Below are 14,725 nucleotides of genomic sequence, written 5' to 3' on the forward strand. Positions count from 1 at the left end.
TAAGAGATATTTGCAAACCCAAGTACACAGCAGCATTATTTGTGGTGGCCAAAGGGTAGAAACAAGCCGCATGTTCATTGTGGATGAGATAATAAACAAAATGATGCACATACATATGATGGAAAGGCACCCACCTTAAAAGGGATGAAAATCCTGTCACCAGATGCAACGCAGATGAAGCTTAGGACATTGTGCTAGTGAAATAAGCCAAACACAAAAAGACAAAAGCTGTATGATTCTAACATGCAGTAAAGTAGTCACATTCACAGAGACAGAAGGTAGAAAGGTGGTTCTCAGTGGTGAGGTAAGGTGGGGGTGGATAGAGAATTGTTTTTAAAGGGGCGTGAGTCCAAGATAAAACATTCTGGACACTTGTTGTGCAGAAATGTGGATATACAAAACTCTACTGAACTAAGTGGGTTTCCCCGGTGGTGCTAGCAGTAAACAACCCACCTGCCAACGCAGGAGACATGAGGCGCAGGTTTGAACCCTAAGTCAGGAAGATCCCCTGAAGGAGGGCATGGCTATCCACTCCAATATCCTTGCCTGGAGAATCAGTCCATGGGATTGCAAAGAGTTGGACACGACTAAAGTGACTGAGCAGGCACTGAACTGTACACTGAAAATTATTTACAATTTTCAAGATTTCTTTGTGGTCAAAAAAATATATAACATGAAATTAACCATTGTAGTCTTGCCTCGCAGCTCTAATTAGGACTTCCAGTACCGTGTTGAATAGACATGGTGAGAGTGGACATCCTGTCTTGTTTCTGATCTTAATGGGAAAGCTTTTGGGTTTTCATCAAGTATGAAGTTAGCTGTGGGCTTTTCATATATGGCTTTCCTTATGTTTAGGTCAGTCAGTCAGTCAGTTCAGTCACTCAGTCATGTCCGACTCTTTGCGACCCCAAGAATTGCAGCATGCCAGGCCTCTGTGTCCATCACCAATTCCCAGAGTTCACTCAGACTCACATCCATCGAGTCGGTGATGCCATCCAGCCATCTCATCCTCTGTTGTCCCCTTCTCCTCCTGCCCCCAATCCCTCCCAGCATCAGAGTCTTTTCCAATGAGTCAACTCTTCGCATGAGGTGACCAAAGTACTGCAGTTTCAGCTTTAGCATCATTCCTTCCAGAGAACATCAGGACTGATCTCCTTTAGAATGGACTGGTTGGATCTCCTTGCAGTCCAAGGAACTCTCAAGAGTCTTCTCCAACATCACAGTTCAAAAGCATCAATTCTTCGGCGCTCAGCTTTCTTCACAGTCCAACTCTCACATCCATACATGACCACTGGAAAAACCATAACCTTGACTAGACGGACCTTTGTTGGCAAAGTAATGTCTCTGCTTTTGAATATGCTACCTGCTCCTGCTGCTGCTAAGTTGCTTCAGTCGTGCCTGACTCTGTGCGACCCCATAGACAGCCTCCTACCAGGCTCCGCTGTTCCTGAGATTCTCCAGGCAAGAACACTGGAGTGGGTTGCCATTTCTTTCTCCAATGCATGAAAGTGAAAAGTGAAAGTGAAGTCACTCAGTCGTGTCTGACTCTTAGCGACCTCATGGACTGCAGCCTACCAGGCTCCTCCATCCATGGATTTTCCAGGCAAGAACACTGGAGTGGGGTGCCATTGCCTTCTCTGAATATGCTGTCTAGATTCGTCATAATTTTCCTTCCAAGGAGTAAGCGTCTTTTAATTTCATGGCTGCAGTCACCATCTGCAGTGATCTTGGAGCCCCAAAAAACAAAGTCTGCCACTGTTTCCACTGTTTCCTCATCTATTTCCCATGAAGTGATGGGACCAGATGCCATGACCTTCGTTTTCTGAATGTTGAGCTTTAAGCCAACTTTTTCACTCTCCTCTTTCACTTTCATCAAGAGGCTTTTTAGTTCCTCTTCACTTTCTGCCATAAGGGTGGTGTCATCTGCATGTCTGAGGTTCTTGATATTTCTCCTGGCAATCTTGATTCCAGCTTGTGCTTCTTCCAGCCCAGCATTTCTCATGATGTACTCTGCATAGAAGTTAAATAAGCAGGGTGACAATATACAGCCTTGACGTACTTCTTTTCCTATTTGGAACCAGTCTATTGTTCCGTGTCCAGTTCTAACTGTTGCTTCCTGACCTGTATATAGGTTCCTTAAGAGGCAGGTCAGGTGGTCTGGTATTCCCATCTCTTTCAGAATTTTCCACAGTTTATTGTGACCCACAAGTCAAAGGCTTTGGCATAGTCAATAAAGCAGAAATCGATGTTTATCTGGAACTCTCTTGCTTTTTGGATGATCCAGCAGATGTTGGCAATTTGATGTCTGGTTCCTCTGCCTTTTCTAAGACCAGCTTGAACATCTGGAAGTTCATGGTACACGTATTTAGGTATATTCCTTCTATTACTACTACATTGAGTTTTTTTATGTCAAGATGTTGAATTTTGTCAAATGCTTTTTTTGAATCAGTTGAATGATCATGTGTAGGGGAGGGGGTTGTGGGGGAGTTATCCTTCATTCTGTTAATGGGGTATAGACAGTGGTTGATTTTCTAAAAACACCTCTTTTGATAGTGTTTACTTACATTCTAGCTCTGAAGTGACCTTCTACCCTGCCTCTTTTCGCCTCTTCCCCATCCCTCTCTCTCTCTCTCAGTAGAGAAAGAGATAGACAGATAGATGATAGATAGAATATGTTGTCATTCAACTGTATTTCTGTAGAAAATGTGGAATTGGGCATGTTGTATCACACTGACACAAATTTTAAAGGGAAAATCCATAATAATTTTCAAACACAATGTACCTCCATCCCCCGACCCCACCAGGATACAGGGCTTTGCCATCTCCTCTTGGCCACTCATCAGCCTTGACTGATGGGCACCTTGCCTCCACTTTGATTCTTTTCAGCTCATTTTCAATGCCATTGGCAAAGAAATATGAGAGAAAAAGAAGGAAACTCAAATGAAAATATTTTGATAAATTACTGGAACTCATTTGCAGTTAGGAAATCAAATTAAAGTAAAAGAGAAGAGATTAACTTATCCATCAGAAGGCTGAAGGATGAGGAAAACAGGGACTCCCACATTGCTGGATGTTCTTCATTGGTACAATCATTTTGAGAGAAAATTGGCCAGATGAGTGGATAAAGAAGGAAGAATTTCATACGATGCAGTTGCTCACCAAGAACAGTGAAAGGAAAGAATGATTTACAGCAAGAACAATTCACATGCCTGTCCTTGTGAAAGTTGTGGACAGTCCAGACACATAGACTTGGTGAAGAAACTGCAGAGGAAAAGGATTGTCATGGATAACCTCCCTGCTGACCCTTAGCCAATACTGTGTCACTAGGGCACGTGATAGACTGCTTCAGTCCCACAACCAGAGCCTCTTAAAAGGGAAGGCCTCCAGCCTTTGAGTAGAGTAATTGGTTAACAAAAAAAGAAAGAAAGAAAGAAAAAAAGATGCAAGAAAAAGAACCTCCATAATGTAAGATTAATATGAACATGCTTCAGCAATACGTGAACTGTGAACTACCAGGTGTTCAAGCTTTTTTAGAAAAGGCAGAGGAACCAGAGATCAAATTGAAAACATCTGCTGGATCATCAAAAAAGCAAGAGAGTTCCAGAAAAACATCTATTTCTGCTTTATTGACTATGCCAAAGCCTTTGATTGTGTGGATCACAATAAACTGTGGAAAATTCTGAAAGAGATGGGAATACCAGACCACCTGACCTGCCTCTTGAGAAACCTATATGCAGGTCAGGAAGCAACAGTTAGAACTGGACATGGAACAACAGACTGGTTCCAAATAGGAAAAGAAGTACGCCAAGGCTGTATATTGTCACCCTGCTTATTTAACTTATATGCAGAATACATCATGAGAAACGCTGGACTGGAAGACACACAAGCTGGAATCAAGATTGCCAGGAGAAATATCAAGAACCTCAGATATGCAGATGACACCACCCTTATGGCAGAAAGTGAAGAGGAACTAAAAAGCCTCTTGATGAAAGTGAAAGAGGAGAGTGAAAAAGTTGGCTTAAAACTCAACATTCAGAAAATGAAGATCATAGCATCTGGTCCCATCACTTCATGGGAAATAGATGAGGAAACAGTGGAAACAGTGGCAGACTTTATTTTTCTGGGCTCCAAAATCACTGCAGATGGTGACTGCAGCCATGAAATTAAAAGACGCTTACTCCTTGGAAGGAAAGTTATGACCAACCTAGATAGCATATTCAAAAGCAGAGACATTACTTTGCCAACAAAAATCCATCTAGTCAAGGCTATGATTTTTCCAGTGGTCATGTATGGATGTGAGAGTCGGACTGTGAAGAAGGCTGAGCGCCAAAGAATTGATGCTTTTGAATGGTGGTATTGGAGAACACTTGAGAGTCCCTTGGACTGCAAGGAGATCCAACCAGTCCATTCTGAAGGAGATCAGCCCTGGGTGTTCTTTGGAAGGACAGATGCTAAAGCTGAAACTCCAGTACTTTGGCCACCTCGTGGGAAGCGTTGACTCATTGGAAAAGACTCTGATGCTGGGAGGAATTGGGGGCAGAAGGAAAAGGGGATGACAGAGGATGAGATGGCTGGATGGCATCATCGACTTGATGGACGTGAGTTTGAGTGAACTCCGGGAGTTGGTGATAGACAGGGAGGCCTGGCATGCTGTGATTCATGGGGTCGCAAAGAGTCAGACACAACTGAGCGAGTGAACTGAACTAATGAGTTTGAGAAACAATATACCTTTCTACTCAGGAATCCACTTCAAAATATATACACTTTGGAGGGGGAAAATGTCCATTACAAAATTTTCATTACTGAAAAACCAAATTTACAAAAGGAAATGGAAGTGTCCTAAAAGTCTCTGTAAAGAAGATGCCACAAGTAATTGGGGGCATAATTTCATTTTTAAAACAATTGAAATAAGTGAACTAGAACATGGAAGGATTGGGAAATGTGATCAAGATCCTGCAGAGTGCATTTTGACATAGAGCTGGAGAGGTGCCATAGCCCTGAGACAGGAGAGTGAAGGTGTATTGCTGACCTTTCCGGGTGAAAGCAAACTCCTTCACCACCCTCCTGTGTCAGTCACCAGGGCCGCCATAACTAGGTAACACAAACTTGGTGACTTATAGCAACAAGAATTTACTCTCTCACAGGCCTGCAGGATAGATGTTCAAAATCAAGCTATCAACAGAGTCTGTTGCCCGTGAAAGTTCTAGGAAAACATACGCCTCTTCCTGGAGGCTCTTGGTATCCTTGGCATTCCTTCCTTCCCCTTTGCTGCACCATTCCAACCTCTGGCCAGTCTTTCATGCCCTTAGTCCTTGTGTCTTTGTGTCTCTGTGTCATTTCCTCTTCCTAAAAGGACACCAGTCATTGGATTTAAGGCCATTTAATCCAGCATGAGCTCATGCTAACTTATTTGGAAGGACCTTATTTCCAAATAAGGTCACATTCTGCATTCCAAAGTAGATGATTTTGGGGGAGAAGATATTATTCACCTTCATACAGTGATCTTCCATGTGCTTCCATATACTGTACAGTTGCTGAGTGTATTGTTCTATTTATGTCAAGTAGGTCCATATGGTTGATATTTTAATTCAGTTCTAACATACTATTTATTATCTGGTAATTGTTTTATCAATTACTAAGAGAAGTATACAAAATATCAACTATGATTTGGACATATGACTACGCTTTTAATTCCATCAGTTTTTGATTTATACATTTACATTTTCTACTCAGTTTAGTTCAGTTCAGTCGCTCAGTCGTGTCCAACTCTTTGCGACCCTACGAATCACAGCACGCCAGGCCTACCTGTCCATCACCAACTCCTGGAGCTCACTCACACTCATGTCCATTGAGTCAGTGATGCCATCCAGCCATCTCATCCTCTGTCATCCCCTTCTCCTCCTGCCCCCAATCCCTCCCAGCATCAGAGTCTTTTCCAATGAGTCAACGCTTCCCATGAGGTGGCCAAAGTACTGGAGTTTCAGCTTTAGCATCATTCCTTCCAAAGAAATCCCAGGGCTGATCTCCTTCAAAATGGACTGGTTGGATCTCCTTGCAGTCCAAGGGACTCTCAAGTGTTCTCCAGCACCACAGTTCAAAAGCATCAATTCTTTGGCGCTCAGCCTTCTTCACAGTCCGACTCTCACATCCATACATGACCACTGGAAAAATCATAGCCTTGACTAGACGAACCTTTGTTGGCAAAGTAATGTCTCTACTTTTGAATATGCTATCTAGGTTGGTCATAACTTTCCTTCCAAGGAGTAAGCGTCTTTTAATTTCATGGCTGCAGTCACCATCTGTAGTGATTTTGGAGGCCCCCAAAATAAAGTCTGACACTGTTTCCACTGTTTCCTCATCTATTTCCCATGAAGTGATGGGACAGGATGCCATGATCTTTGTTTTCTGAATGTTGAGCTTTAAGTCAACTTTTTCACTCTCCTCTTTCACTTTCATCAAGAGGCTTTTTAGTTCCTCTTCACTTTTTGCCATAAAGGTGGTGTCATCTTCATATCTGAGGTTATTGATATTTCTCCCAGCAATCTTGATTTCAGCTTGGGTTTCTTCCAGTCCAGCGTTTCTCACGATGTATTCTGCATATAAGTTAAATAACCAGAGTGACAATATACAGCCTTGACGTACTCCTTTTCCTATTTGGAACCAGTCTGTTGTTCCATGTCCAGTTCTAACTGTTGCTTCCTGACCTGCATACAAATTTCTCAAGAGGCAGGTCAGGTGGTCTGGTATTCCCATCTCTTTCAGAATTCCCCACAGTTTATTGTGATCAACACAGTCAAAGGCTTTGGCATAGTCAATAAAGCAGAAATAGATGTTTTTCTGGAACTCTTGCTTTTTCCATGATCCAGTGGATGTTGGCAATTTGATCTCTGGTTCCTCTGCCTTTTCTAAAACCAGCTTGAACATCAGGAATTTCACGGTTCACATATTGCTGAAGCCTGGCTTGGAGAATTTTGAGCATTACTTTACTAGCGTGTGAGATGAGTGCAATTGTGCGGTAGTTTGAGCATTCTTTGGCATTGACTTTCTTTGGGATTGGAATGAAAACTGACCTTTTCCAGTCCTGTGGCCACTGCCGAGTTTTCCAAATTTGCTGACATATTGACTGCAGCACTTTCACAGCATCATGTTTCAGGATTTGAAATAGCTCAACTGGAATTCCATCACCTCCACTAGCTTTGTTCGTAGTGATGCTTTCTAAGGCCCACTTGACTTCACATTCCAGGGTGTCTGGCTCTAGGTCAGTGATCACACCATCATGATTATCTGGGCTGTGAAGATCTTTTTTGTACAGTTCTTCTGTGTATTCTTGCCACCTCTTCTTGATATCTTCTGCTTCTGTTAGGTCCATTTCTGTCCTTTATCAAGCCCATCTTTGCATGAAATGTCCCCTTGGTATCTCTAATTTTCTTGAAGAGATCTCTAGTCTTTCCCATTCTGTTGTTTTCCTCTATTTCTTTGCATGGATCGCTGAAGAAGGCTTTCTTATCTCTTCTTGCTATTCTTTGGAACTCTGCATTCAGATGTTTATATCTTTCCTTTTCTCCTTTGCTTTTCACTTCTCTTCTTTTCACAGCTATTTGTAAGGCCTCCCCAGACAGCCATTTTGCTTTTTTGCATTTCTTTTCCACGGGGATGGTCTTGATCCCTGTCTCCTGTACAATGTCACGAACCTCCATCCATAGTTCATCAGGCACTCTATCAGATCTAGGCCCTTAAATCTATTTCTTACTTCCACTGTATAATCAAAAGGGATTTGATTTAGGTCATACCTGAATGGTCTAGTGGTTTTCCCTACTTTCTTCAATTTAAGTCTGAATTTGGTAATAAGGAGTTCATGATCTGAGCCACAGTCAGCTCCTGGTCTTGTTTTTGTTGACTGTATAGAGCTTCTCCATCGTTGGCTGCAAAGAATATAATCAATCTGATTTTGGTGTTGACCATCTGGTGATGTCCATGTATAGAGTCTTCTCTTGTGTTGTTGGAAGAGGGTGTTTGCTATGACCAGTGCATTTTCTTGGCAAAACTCTATTAGTCTTTTCCCTGCTTCATTCCATATTCCAAAGCCAAATTTGCCTGTTACTCCAGGTGTTTCTTGACTTCCTACTTTTGCATTCCAGTCCCCTATAATGAAAAGGACATCTTTTTTGGATGTTAGTTCTAAAAGGTCTTGTAGGTCTTCATAGAACCGTTCAACTTCAGCTTCTTCAGCGTTACTGGTTGAGGCATAGACTTGGATTACTGTGATATTGAATGGTTTGCCTTGGAAACGATTTTCACATTATCCAGTTGAATTTAACTTTCCTTGTGAAATCCCTCTTTATAAACTTTTTTTCCTGAACCCTACTTTGTATAATAATTATTGAGCCACATCAGCATTCTTTTTCTTAGAACAACTTTTTCAGGCTTTTATTTATATACTGTCTTTTTATATTAAACATGCACCACTTTTGTACTTTGGTTTTTATTTCTATTCTAAATTAAAATATTTTTTAAACAGATACCTTTTCTCTTTATGGACTGAGTGCATGGCCACTTGAAGCATAGAGACAGCTGTGCTGCTGCCCCAGGGAAATATTTCCTGCATGCCACTCTCCTCATCACTATACAAGGATGGAGGTGGAGGACAGCAGGGGCTGTGGGCCAGGAGATCACACTGGCTGCCTGGGGAGACTTTTCAGAGAAGGGGCACTGGGTCCCTCTAACTTGTGTTCCTCCCCTGTTGGCCCCCACTGCTTCCTGAGGACCTCAGGCTTCCCGCCTCCCCTGCCTTGGGCCGAGGCGGGTCAGGGTAAGATTGGCCTCAGGACTGCAGCTTCCTGGGACCCAGGGAGTTGTGAGTCCCAGTGCACTCAGAGCCCAAGTCTCATCTAATTGGCCATTTGTGGCCTCAAGTCCCAGGTGTGGCAGGTGGAGAGAATCCACAGGGTCCAGGCACCTCACAGACGATGGGACAAGATGTAGAGGGGCAGGTGAGCTGAGTTCATCCCCTTCTCTGCTTGCACCAAGCCCCAGAGCCCTCCTGCAGCCAGACTCCTGGTGGGACCCCAAGTGTCCCCTCCCATTCTTGGTTCACTGCACAGGAAGCCAGAGGCGGGAGAGGCAGGAGTCCTCAGTGTCCACTGGTCTTCATCAGCACAGACCTGGATCAGGAGCTTGGGAGGCCCTGGGAAAGCAGATCCTGGCTGTGTGCACTTGGGTGTGTCATGACCCTCACCTGGAAAAGGTAAGGTCAAGGCAGGCACCCATCAGGGCTACAGGAGGGTAAGGGCAACAGGGCTCTGTCCACAGTAAGCAGCCAGGGCTTGTTCTCAGCAGCTGGAGTGATGTCCTGCCTCCCTACCCCGACCTCAGCTTCAAGGTTGTGAAAGCAGTGCCTCTTTAGCCAGTGAATGAGTCCTCTGAGCAACTTGTTCAGTAGCAAGTTCTGATTCAACAGGTGTGTTTGACTGGAGCGTCTGCAGGTCTAACCAGCTCGCAGGTGGTGGTGATGCTCCTGGTCCCTGGACCACACTTTCAGTTAGGAGGGTTAGCACCGACTGTTAGGACAGGCTATGTGCCACTGCAGAGAAGTGTCCAGCTGCTTTGACCTCATCAAGTGCATCCCTTAGGCTCGGATTAAAGGCTTCCTCATGTCACCAATGCCCATGGATGACCCTGGGTGACCTCAGCAGGCTGGAGCCCCCTGCTTGTTTGTTGTTCAAAAAAACAAACAAAGAGCCTGGCTTTGGAAATGGAAATTTCTCTTTGTTTTCAGCTTACCAGGAGGAGTCACTATTTTATCTTGCTAAGGGCTTGTCAAGAGAAATGGTCAAGTAATACTGAGCACAAAACCATAAACTCAGAATTGCCGGGGACCAGCCCCCACTGATCCAGGGTATTCGAAGCGGGGACTGCGTCGGCGACCTATTTATTTAAATATTTTATCAAAGATATAAAGAGTAATAGGATGAGGATAGCTCAGTAGGAAAATTCAGTGGAGAAAAGAGGCTGAGTAGCTTGGTTTACGCGGGAGACCAATAAAACTTCAAGACAAGAAGCTTGCACCACTTACGTAGGCCGCAGGCGTCCTTCCATTCTCCCGAAGAAGAGGAGACACTGAGGCCTCCCCAGTCGGACCTTAGAAGCCCAGGCATAATTAGTAAGCATGGTGGGTTCCGCGCTCCAGATGGAGACTCAGCCAGAATTTGGGAGAGAGAGCAACATGGGGAGACCAAGTTTCGGTGAACAAGGCCCGCACTTTATTTTCCAAAGTAGTTTTTATACCTTAAATTGTGCATAGAGGATAGTGGGGGAATGGGTGGAGTCATGCAGGGACAGCAGTTCCTGGTCCTAATAGAAGCCAGGCTTTCAAACTTATCATATGCAAAAGTTCAGGTGATTTACATCATCTTCTGGCCAGGAGGCCTGTTAACATTTTAAGAAACTTATCTTTCTCTAAAGGTGATTATTCCAAAGTCAGGCACCAGCCTCCAAAAAAGCATTGGACAAAGCTGCATTCCTATAGGGCAAAGGTGAGGTGGGCTCAATCAAGAAAAGAATTAACTCAAGGGTCCAAGGTTACAAACATTGAGGCTACTACTTACATTTCTATACACCCATTATATCAATCAATATACTGCCAAGGACACAGTAGGTAAGGGGTATGGGGACTTAGCAGCAAACATTGGCCCAATAAGTGAAAAACCCTTCTCAATACAATTTCTAATCAATCTTTTAACTACTCAAAAGAATCTGTGTTTAGACAGTTTAGAACATCTCCTCCCTCTCACAGTTGGGAGGCTCTGAACAATCACATGTGGCAGAAAAAACCTATTCAGGCAGGCTAGAGGATTTCCAAAGGAGTTTGTAGGTTGAAACACTGTCACACCCAGGAATTATTAACTGGAGCTGTAAGCCAACTCTTTTTTCAGAGAGAGGTAGTGGGGGACAGCCCCCCATAAAGTCAGAAGTGTAGGTGAAAGCACAAAGCAGAAAGTAGGCAGACTCTGGTTTGGGGGGTAGATGCTCGAGAATTCCCAGGGAGACTCCTGAGGCTTGATCCCGCCTTTGCGTATGCCAAGCCTCCTTCCTCATGACCTTTGCCACGGGTGGAGCTCGCTCCCCGCACAGAATCTTTGAATTCACCACAGAAACACCTGCTTCTTGGGGTGTGGGGCTGAACAGGTGTACCACACTAGCCATCTGTCCCCACTACATGTGAATGATCCCTGCGGGGTGGGCAGCAGGGATCCATCAACTTAGTACCAACAGGATACAGTACAGACCCCCTTCCACCCCTCCACCCATGCCCCTGTCAGCACAGCAGCTCCATGAATCAACACGGTGGCCAACTTATATCTGTTGCACAGCCCTGCTCTGACCTTCTGAACGGTCTGTGCTGTGACAAAGGCAGGGAGCAGAAAGACCTCAGAGAATTCCAGAGAACAGACAGAAGCCCAGATCTCCATAGTTCCAAATGGAAGAGGCTGTTCTGAAGTGATTTGCAGAGCATGGAGTGTGAGTCGCCAGTGACAATGATAAGGAGGGCATGCCCGTCTCTTCAAAGTTGGACTGTTCCTTTTCCATGATTTGGCAAACATCTGCACATGGGCAGAAAGCCCCATGAGAACCTCAAGGGTGCAGAGAGCTTTGCAGATGAAATGCCACTGTGGTCCAGGCTCAGAGGCCATGATTCTGAGATGGGTCTCAGAATCTGCAGGGGAGACAGACACAAAACACCTTCATTAGCCTGGTGATGGCGGGTCTTTGCTCTCCTTCCAGTTTGGCCTGGAGATGAAACCATCACTAGGTCAAGTCCTGGTGGGCCGGGCATCCTCAGTAAACGTTTCTGAAATCAAGGAATGATTTTATAAGGAACAGAAAGTAGAGGATTAGCTATGGGAGCATAGAGTGGAAATGGCAAAATTCAGGAGCATCCTTGAGGGGAGGAGAGCATTTACTTCAAAGGAGGAGATAGGGGGCTGCAACTCCATTCTTGCCCTGGAGACTCAGCTCTGTAACCCTCCTGGCACTCACCCCACCCCTGTGCTAACAACTCAGAGGGTTCCACAGAGTGAGTTCTCCATGCATATTTATGAATTTGTGAGTCACAGGCAATACTGCCCTTTCAGGTCAGCCTGAGCTCATCTGGAGGGAGAACTGGGCAGCTGGTGGCCTCTTGGTCAGTTGGCAGTGAGTCATCAAAGGGTCAAGACCATGTCACCCCACAGAAATGGAAACCTCTCAGTGATGCCTCTGCAGGAGTTTGTGCTGGATGGATTTGAAGGTGGTCTGCAGACCCAGGCCCTGCTCTTTGCTCTGTTCCTGGCCCTGTACATGGTGGCCGTCCTGGGGAACCTCACCATGATCGTGGTCATCACCCTGGATGCCCGTCTGCACTCCCCAGTGTACTTCTTCCTCAAGAACCTCTCCTTCTTAGACTTGTGCTACTCATCTGTCATCTACCCCAAGGCCCTGGCCAACTTCCTGTCCTCCTCCAAGGTCATCACCTTTGCAGGTTGTGCCACCCAGTTCTTCTTCTTCTCCCTGCTAGCTACCTCTGAGACTCTCCTCTTGGCTGTGATGGCCTATGACCGCTTCGTGGCCATCTGCAGCCCCCTGTGCTATCCCATCTCCATGTGCCCTTCGGTCTGTGCCCGCCTGGTGCTGGGCTCCTACTGTGGGGGCTGCCTCAACTCCATCCTGCAGACCAGCTTCACATTCAGCCTCCCATTCTGCAGCTCCAACCACATCGACCACTTCTTCTGTGATGTGCCTCCTATGATCCAGGTTGCCTGTGCTGAGACAACCCTCAATGAGCTGGTCTTGTTTGGAATCTGTGGCCTCATCATCGTGGGCACCACATTCGTGGTCCTCACCTCCTATGGCTACATCACAGTGACCATCCTGAGGATGCGCTCAGGAGGAGGGAGACACAAGCTCTTCTCCACCTGCGGCTCCCACATGACAGCCGTGTCCCTCTTTTATGGGACCCTTTTTGTCATGTATGCCCAGCCGGGAGCTGTGGAGTCCATGGAGCAGGGCAAGGTGGTCTCTGTCTTCTACACCCTGGTCATCCCAATGCTCAACCCCCTTGTTTACAGTCTGAGAAACAAGGACGTGAAGGATGCTCTGCGGAGACTGGGGCAGAGACACACAGCCATGTGAAGGAGGGTGACCAGAGGGGGACATCCAGTATCCTGAGGGCTGGATGGAGAATTCAGAGACAGTGAACCATGAGGAGCCCCTCAAACCTCTTCCACTTCTGAATGGAATGGGATGTCTTGAGGACTCTGATCCATTTATTCAATCACATTGCTTGAAGGCATTTATGAAGCAGACATTCACTATGTGTGAGATGCAGAGATGGACAAGGATGCTCTGCAACCAGAATTCTCCATGTTGCAAGAAGGAGCAGTGACTCAAGTCACATGAAGACTGAATGAACAGGGCAGGAGGCAGGGGCGGGTCTTGTCCCCTTTGTGTATCATGGTTCTCTGGGTCATTCCATGGGTTTTGGTAGGAAAGAAGTCAGATATATGTGCATTGATCAAACTTGGAAGAAAAGGTGTTTGCATGCAACATACCTCCATCTCCTAACCCCGCCTGGGATGCAGGACTTCACCATCACCTGTTGGCAGGACGTGACCGTCCACTGAGGGCCCTCCAGTTGACCTTTTTCAGCCCACTTTCAACACCACCAAAGAGATCTGTTCAAGATGATAATGGCCAAGGTGTTCCCCGTGGTCAGTAGGGGTGAGTAGGAATAGGCTTGGCTTCAGTGGCTCAGGGCTGACAAGCAGGGCCTGTCAGGAGAAGCCAGGTCAGTGGTCTGGTGAACGTGGTGGTCCCACTTGAGGACAGAAGCACCCCTGGGCTCCTGCTCCATCACAGCAAGGGCACGGATGACACTGCTGTTAGGGATGATGACCCCAGCCACAGCACCAGCTTCCAAGTCACAGGGTGCAAGACACGAAGCGTAAACACATTACAATTTTGATATATCTTCAGAAAAAATACTCAAAGCATATCCATTCAGGGAGTTCACCACCACCCAGGTTGAGAATGAGAAATTCACCCAGTTTTCACAAGATCTTCTCCCCTCATTCTATTCGTTGCCTGCCAGGGTTAGCGGGAATCCTGCTTCTAACACACAGATTAGTTTTGCCTACTGTGAACATTCAGTGAATAGCATCGTAGAATCATCCAGTTTATCTTGTGTGCCTTTTTTTTTTTTTTTTTTGGTTAACATATTTATGAGATTAACCCATGTGACTGCCCATAATAGTAGTTCTAATTTTTCATTACTACATAAGATTCCACCATATGAAAATATCATAATTTATCCATTCGACCACTGATGGCCATTCAAGTTTATTGAATTCAGTTCAATTCAGTTGCTCAGTTGTGTCCGACTCTTTGCAACCCCATGGACTGCAGCATGCCAGGCCTCCCTGTCCATCACCAACTCCCGGAGTTTACTCAAACTTATGTCCATGGAGTTGGTGATGCCATCCAACTATTTTATCCTTTGTCGTTCCCTTCTCCTCCCACCTTCAATCTTTCCCAGCATCAGGGTCTTTTCAAATGAGTCAGTTCTTCACATCAGGTGGTCAAAGGATTAGAGTTTCAGCTTCAGCATCAGTCCTTCCAGTGAATATTCAGGACTGATTTCCTTTAGGATGAATTGGTTGGATCTCCTTGCTTCTACAAAATTTTTTACATG

At 45.4% G+C, this 14,725-nt stretch overlaps 1 protein-coding gene across 1 annotated transcript; it reads left to right on the top strand.

The window, feature by feature from the left end:
- Positions 1-12,216: 12,216 nt before the first annotated feature.
- OR9S15 (olfactory receptor family 9 subfamily S member 15) lies at positions 12,217-13,167 on the top strand. The gene has a single exon (NM_001390074.1). The coding sequence runs from the start codon at positions 12,217-12,219 to the stop codon at positions 13,165-13,167; it is 951 nt and encodes a 316-aa protein (NP_001377003.1).
- The last annotated feature ends 1,558 nt before the right edge of the window (positions 13,168-14,725 follow it).

Source organism: Bos taurus, chromosome 3, assembly GCF_002263795.3.
Source record: "Bos taurus isolate L1 Dominette 01449 registration number 42190680 breed Hereford chromosome 3, ARS-UCD2.0, whole genome shotgun sequence".
Classification (NCBI taxonomy): domain Eukaryota; kingdom Metazoa; phylum Chordata; class Mammalia; order Artiodactyla; family Bovidae; genus Bos; species Bos taurus.